This window comes from Talpa europaea (genome assembly GCF_964194135.1).
Source record: "Talpa europaea genome assembly, chromosome: 15".
Lineage (NCBI taxonomy): Eukaryota > Metazoa > Chordata > Mammalia > Eulipotyphla > Talpidae > Talpa > Talpa europaea.
The window spans coordinates 30,375,077-30,382,527 of record NC_140083.1 but is presented as its reverse complement, the minus strand read 5'-3'; the positions used below and the strand labels follow the sequence as shown (position 1 = coordinate 30,382,527).

At 47.9% G+C, this 7,451-nt stretch overlaps 1 protein-coding gene across 1 annotated transcript; it reads right to left on the bottom strand.

Annotated features, from left to right (window-relative positions):
• Positions 1-2,857: 2,857 nt before the first annotated feature.
• PHLDA1 (pleckstrin homology like domain family A member 1) lies at positions 2,858-4,000 on the bottom strand (the record flags this gene model as incomplete). Its single annotated transcript, XM_084255102.1, has 1 exon — positions 2,858-4,000. One exon carries the CDS (start codon positions 3,998-4,000, stop codon positions 2,858-2,860), a length of 1,143 nt encoding a protein of 380 aa, XP_084111228.1.
• Positions 4,001-7,451: the final 3,451 nt, after the last annotated feature.

Here is a 7,451-nt window from a genome sequence, read left to right as displayed (position 1 = left end):
GAAAGGAAAGGGAGTCATCTGCACAGATACAGGTGGGCAGGCTTGGGAAGAGAAGTGCCTGTTCTGGAAAAATTAGTAAGTCAAAATAATTTCAAAGTGTCAAACGAAAAAAAATCCTACTTTTCTCTTTTCTAATTTCTGAGGTTTCACAGTTGAATGCTAAAAGGGATTCAGACTAGGGAGCCAAACTCAACATAATTATCACAGCAGACCAAGGAATAAAACTATGGAAAGTCAAGGAACTATGATTCTGGTGCCCCCTTAATAATGGTAGCCAGAAAAAAAAAATTCCAGTAGCGAAGAGAGGGCCAGGCCATATTTTTTTCCCCCAAGGACACTATCTAGCCTATATGCAAGCTAACAATATGCAAATGCATTAAAGTCCTACATGAACCTTGTCTTGAATAATATTTGGTATGGGCTTAATTTTTTTTAAGCACAAGAATTTGAAAAAAAAAAAAATCACTCCATCCATCTGGGAAAAAAATCCTGTGGTTTAATTGAGGTTATAGGATATGATCTGCATATATTAAGACTACAGTACAATGAGACATTATCTAAAAAGTACAGTAGTACTTCCAAAGAAGTCCAATCCAACTTAAGAACTCTAGATCTATCTTTCTGAGCTGCTCATCATAAATATGAGTTTTTCAATTTTTGCAGCATATTTCACAAATGCAACTAAAACAGCCCCTTGAAAGTGGAAGTCCACTTATGTTTTGCTTGCTATTTCACGAGTTTTACCTTTTCCCATGACTTTTGGGGTTAGAGTTAAGATCTCAAAATGTCATCATTTAAATATTACACTAAAATGCAATTTGACCTTAAGATTCTTTTCTACACTGAGGGAGAATAAAGACATCTCTACCATGAAATTCCATTTCCACTTTTTGACTGTGTAACTCAGCTGTGGACTTTTCTGGCCATTCCAATTCAGATGCTGGAAAAATACTGATCAAGACTTTGTGAAAGAGATAATGGAAAACAAAGACCCCATTAGTAAAGCCTTGCAGATAGGAAGTGATTTTCAGTCCCAAGAGGATTTGGTATCATCTATGCCTTCTTAAAAAAAACTTAAGTCGCATCTGCCCTTGTGGATTTTTGACCATCCTTTTGATTTAAAACAGAAGAGGGTTTGTTCTACCTTTAAAAGCACATGGTCTCCCCTCCCCCGACTCCTGAACCAGTGGCTGTTAAAACAAGACTGGGGTTGTTTTCTTACTGAAAATTCAGTGTTTATCCAGTCCTTCCTCTTTCAATTTCTGAGTTTAGGTAACCTAACAACAAAACATATACCCCTCAAATTTCTCCCAGAGCTATAAAAAGCACAAGTTAGTTTCTCTGATGAGCATTATTTTCTGTATGAAAACAAAAGTTAAGACTTCTAGTCCTTTGAAATATTTACAAATTGTATCCTATGAGATTCTAGAGTAGGCTTCTAGAGCAAGTAAGAGAGTCAGAAAATGTGGCTCAAGTGTAGTGTGCAAAGCTCTTGCAGAAGGGTAATCTCTAGTACATATAAGAACACAGATGTTTTCTGAAAAGAGTTGAATGATTCCTGCCCCCATAAATCACTTTTTTTAAAATGAAACACCTATGTGTCCATACTCAGAAATCTTATTGAACCCTTCACAGAGATGATAAAAAGCTAGGTTCTTCCTATATTAGATCAGTCTTACCATATATTCCAGATATCACCACCCTGTCATCCATTTGGTTGTTTTAAAAATTTTGAATCAGATACCATTACTACTGATTCCCTTTTAGAAAAGCAACAAGATTTTCATAACTACACAATTATGAACATTTAGTTTCTTAAAATTTCTATTCTACACAGAACTTATGTCTAAGGAAAAAAAAATCTCAAAAAAAGTAATATCACAGAGTTTAATTTCAACCACCTGGCATAACAATAAAGTGTCAGATCTTCTGAAAATGCCCTAGGAATAATGAATGGATTCTTAATGTTTTTCCCCTCCACCATCATTTCACTTTTTTTTCTTTTCCAAGACTGAAACTTACTAAGGAATAGGTTTTTGAAAATGAAGTTTCCTTTTTGGAAAATGGCCTACATTCAGAAATGTCTTAGAACAAGCATTTAAAAAAAAAACTAATAAATAAACATAAATCAAAATACATTAAAATAAAATTACAGTACATCATCGCTCCTAGAAGGTCCACCATACTGGAAGATCCTTTCGAATGTTCATAAATAAAAGCCTTCTGGACTCTGAATCGTTTTCTGCATTGTGACCAAGAGTTTGCAGAAAACTAAGCGGAATCGTCAAGTCGGGTGATGTCCAAAGTACTTGATCTGGTGCCGGGGAGGGAGAGAGAGACAGTTTTGTTTCCGATCCAAGCGAAGACAATAGAAATGTGCTCGTCCCACTTCCTCAAGTCCTCAAAAGCTGGAAAGAAATGAAACAGAATTAAAGTGGTGGCTCAGGATCCTCCAAGACCCAGGACTCCGCGGGCCTGTCCAGAGGACAAAGCAAGCTCAGCAGGACACTAGCGTGGCAACCTCGAGCGCCAGACACCCGGCCCCGCGGAGGGCGCCCAGCTGAGCCCGCTGGGGTCCGGGTGGGCGGCGGGGAGCGGTCCTCGAGGCCACCCCGCGGGGCTGAAGCCCCCCCAGGCCTCCCTCTCTGCTCGGCCTCCCCGGTTTCCCGATTGCTTCCCTCCCACCTCTTTCCACCGCCCAGCAAAAGTTGGAAAAATTTCTCATTTTTTCCACCGAAGAGCCAAACCCGCGCACAGGCTTCCCACGCCTCCCACACTCCCCGCGCCCCACTCTTCGGCGTGGCCCTGGGTAGCCCGAGTGGCAGGACCTCACCTGTCGGGCCCGGAGCTGCCCCCTTCAGGCGGAGTTGGAGGTGCTGCGGAGAAGCCGGTGGCCGTGCGGCTGCGAGAGCGGCTGCGGCTGCGGCTGCGGGTGCGGGAGTTGGTGCGAGTGCGCGTGTGGCAGCGGGTGCGGGTGCGGGTGCAGCTGCGGATACGGGTGGAGCGGCAGGGGCTGAGGCTTGGCTTGGGGCTGCGGCTGGGGTTGAGGCTGGGGCTGCGGCTGGGGTTGGGGTTGGGGTTGGGGCTGCAGCTGGGGCTGCTGCGGCTGCGGAGGCTGCTGCTGCACCAGATGTTGCTGCTTCTGCCTCGTGGACTTCACGGCCAGGATGGCCTGGCGATTCTTGTACTGCACCATCTGCAGCGTGATCTCGGCGTTCCAGCCCTGGTCCTGCGGGCACCGAAAGTCGATCTCCTTGCCCTCAGCCATCACCACCGTGAAGTACATGTACTTGCCCTTGCGCTCCACGCAGTCCACGGTCTTCATGTTCGAAAAGTGCAATTCCTTGAGCTTGACCGGTGGCTCCAGCCCGGCCACCGTGGGGCCTCCGGGTTGGGACGACTCGGCGGGCCCCGGCCCAGGCTGTTGCTGCTGTTGCAACTGCTTGGGCGGGATGAGCAGCAGCCCCTCCTCGGTGAGGATGCAGCACTTTTTCTTCCAGAGCTGCAGCAACCCGTCGCTGCGCTTCTCCAACACGCCCTCCTTCAGCGCCTTGCAGCCGCTGCTCTCCAGCATCCTCCCGGCATAGGGGGAGCCGCCGCTCGGCCCGGTCTCTCCACTTCCAGCCGCCCGGGCCGGGGGCAGCAGCAGCAGCCGCGCGCCGTCCTCGCCCCAGCGGCGCCCGCGGCCGCGCGCCCGGAGCGCACAGAGGAGGCTCACGCGCAGGAGGCAGAGCGGCGCGGGCGGCAGCTCGGGGTCGGGACAGGGGGGCAGCCGCGTCCGGATGCGCCACCAGGTCCGGGAGCCGCGCGCCGCCGAGCCGCCGCCGTCCTCTGGCGAGCGCTCACTGAAGGACGCTGGCCGGGCCTCCTCGCGGCGCTTTTGAATGGGCCACCCTCCCGATCCCCGAGCGACGCCCAGCGGAAAAGGCGGCTCCCGGCGCCCGCCCCGCGGGGGAAAGCCCAGCTCCGAGAGGCGCTCCGCGGCCGGCGCACGCCTCATTAACTTGGGGCGCGTCCAGAGCCCGCCGCGTCCACGCCCCCCGCGGCCCTCGCTCCGCCTCTCGCCGCCCACCCGCTTCCGCGCGGCGTGCGCGGGCTCCGCGGGCGGGCGGCGGGGACCCGAGCCCCGGAGACTCGGCTCCGCCGCTGCGGGCGACCGCGGGGCGCGGGGCGCGGGGCGGCCATCCCCGCGGTGCCGCCCTCCCCCGCTCGGCGGGGCCCCTGCCAACAGCCTCCGAACACGCTGGGACTGCGAGGAGGCTGCGGCTGCCGGACGGCGCCGGGAACAAGTTGTGTCTCTGGCGCCGGGGCCGGCCCTGGGAGTTCGCTCTGATCGCTGGGCTGGGGCGAGGCGGCGGCAGGGAGTGGGGCTCTCCTGCCAGGCCCGGCGGAAGTGAGCCGCCCCCGGGCGCTTGGAAACTTCCCGTGCGCAAAGGCCGGCAGGACACGGTCTCTTGACACCACATTAGCTCATGGGCATTAACCAGCTCGTCTTGGAACAAAGCAGACGATTGTTGAAACAACGGCGCTACCGTCTGTCCCGTTTGGAAGGGAGAGATGAAGGTGACCCACCTCAGCTCTGCTTCCTTTTCTCGACCTAGAAATGTTAAGCATTAGCCTGTTTTTACCCGATTTCTTTCTTGATCCATCCGTACACCCTGCACCACCTCACCAGTTACTCTTAAATCCGGAGAATGTCCCGTGTTGAGACCCCACACTTCAAAGCACAACTTACCCACCGAAAGACAGGTGGGCCTCAACTTCCTCTTCGGCAATCACCTAACAGGTCAGATCTCTGTTCTGGAATCTCATGTGGGGAAGTGACTATTCGCCCTTAATTCCCTCCTACTCCCACACTGAAACAATTTCTACAGGAATTATGGGGAACAGACAGAATAGGCTGCACATAAACCAAAACTAAATCTTTTGGGGAGGGGGAAATTCACCAAACAGAACCCGTTATGTACCGACCGTGGGGATAAGGAAGCACAATCCCTTGAAGGATCTACAAGCCAGGGCTGGCCAGGCAAGAGGAAAGGCTGCTTGCTGCTTGTGCCTAAGAAGGAAGATGGGAACGCTTAGCTCACCTGCTAGCTAGTTGTAAGTGAAGGAAGCAAAGAATTCAAGAAGGAAAAAGAAAGTGAGAGATGAGTTTGGAGAGCTGAGCAAGAAACCAATTCTTTGTGCCATGCTAAGAAATTTCCATTAAATTGCAAGGTAATTAAGAACACAGGATTAATAAAAAATGTGTAAGGTCCTGGACCTTGATCTAAGGTACAATGTTTTAGCAGATGGAACAATTCTAGAACAATCCTGGGCCCACTGAATTGCACTTGACTTGTTCTCAGGGCCTTAATATTGTTAATGGATTAGTAGTCTTTTAAGAAAGCAATTATTAAAAATTATATAAAGTTTTCTAATAAGATTATGTAAAAAAAAAAAACCTCCGTTTTTGTTTGTACACCAATGACAAACCTTACACCCTACTTCTCAGTTCTTTCCTTGCCTTTGTAGGACAAGTGAGCATTCCAGAGAATTTCTACATGATCAGCTGTTCATCTTTTTAACAGAATGGCATTCTTCAATTCATCTGGAAAGGATACTTCCTTTAAGTGTGCAATTCAGTCTCTGATGACAGGGTTAATTGGGAAAGACATATATGGAAAAATGCTATATACCACGTTTGGTTTTAAGATAGCTAATATTCTGAGGTTTGTTGGGGCACAACAAATACATTCAATTCTAAATTACTGCCTGAACCAGCAGCATGATTGTCAGAATCACTTAAAGACTTTTTAAGGGCCTCCCCGGTGGCGCAGAGGTTGAGCGCTGGGTTGTGAAGCTGCCCGCAGCCTCTGCAGTGCCGGTTCGATCCCCGGCTGCTCCCCGGCCACCGGAGGAGGGTCCCACATGGCGCGCAGACCTCTCCTGCCGCCCGCTGCTCCCCTCAGCAGTGTACTTCTGTCCTTCTGCCTGCTCTGCTCCCCGCTCTGGCTCTGGTGAATTCTCTCACCCTCCCGCACTTCTGACTGTACCCAGTGCATGTATAAAAACAAAATAAACAAATAAAATATGCCCCTATTAAAAAAATAAATAAAAAATAAATTTAAAGACTTTTTAAGACTTTTAAACTCAGAATTTCCAGTTGGGTATTTCACATTGTGACTCTGTGAGCAGCTCAAGGTTAAGTCTACAGTGTGCTCTCTGACCCCATAGTGCATTCATTATTGGAAGTATACAGGACTGGTGGCAAGTTTGCTTTTATTTCAACAGTCACCACCATCTCACAAAAATGGCCATATGGCAATATTTAAGATACCAAAATTCCCAGGAAGTAACTGCTCTTCCCCCAGCCCCCAACACCAAGACTTCAGCTATAACCAAACAAAAATCTACAAATATCACTTATAAGTTAACTATCGTTTAGAGTTAGCTGACAAAATTGCTTAGGAAACAAATTTGAAATGATTCAAATTGCCTATTATGACTGGCTACATCAAGTTGACCAGCAGTGTCTAACACAGTTGACTATTTTCTCCCTTTGGAGAGCTCATTTGACTTCAAAGACATCACTTTTAGTTTCCCTTCTATCTTCCTTGTTTCAGTCTATACAGGTTCCTCCTCTTTCCCCTAATCTTTTTAATGTTGGCATGGCCCAGGGCTCAGGTCTTGAGGACCTCTTTATATAAACTCACTCCCAGGTTGATCTCATCCAGACTCATCATTTTCAAAGATATCTATGTGCCAAAGACTCCCTAAATTATACCTGACTGCTTGTTACCAAAGAAATACCCAAATTAAAAATTGCTGACCTGTCAGGAAAGATAACACATACTGAATGCATGCACTGAGTAGGTTACTGGAGAGACAGGGGATTCTAGGTCCCTAAAAAATAGGCTTCATAAAACTTTTGCTAATAAAGAAAAGTAGCACTTTGTATATGATGGAGGAAATCACGTTTACATGATGGATTAAAACAAATTCCCAGCTAGAACTGGTTCAGTAAGGGTCTGGAGTCAAAGCTTCTAGTTTTTAAACAGCTTTAGCTGTTTGGAATGGTCACAGTGAAAAATCGGCCTTCTGTTTTGATATATTCCATGCCAGTGTTACTGTAATTTTTTTTTTTACCCTTCTCTTTAGTACTATTTAGAGATCTAATCAAAAGTTCAAATATGTGTTCCCAAACTGACCTCCTTACTCAGACCTACATCAGCAGCCCTTCTCAATAGATTAACAATGCCACCTGTACCATTGCTCAGGCCTAAAACCGTGGCACACCACCGTCCTTGAAACTAAAAGGTCCTCATTACAAGAATCAAAGTTGAATGTGTCTACATAGAGCTCATAATCATACCAGACTACACTCCAGGCACTAAGGATTTCATAACCTGCCTAAATGTTCCAGAGAATGCATTATCTGCTGCATGCACATTGATGTGCACACAAATGTG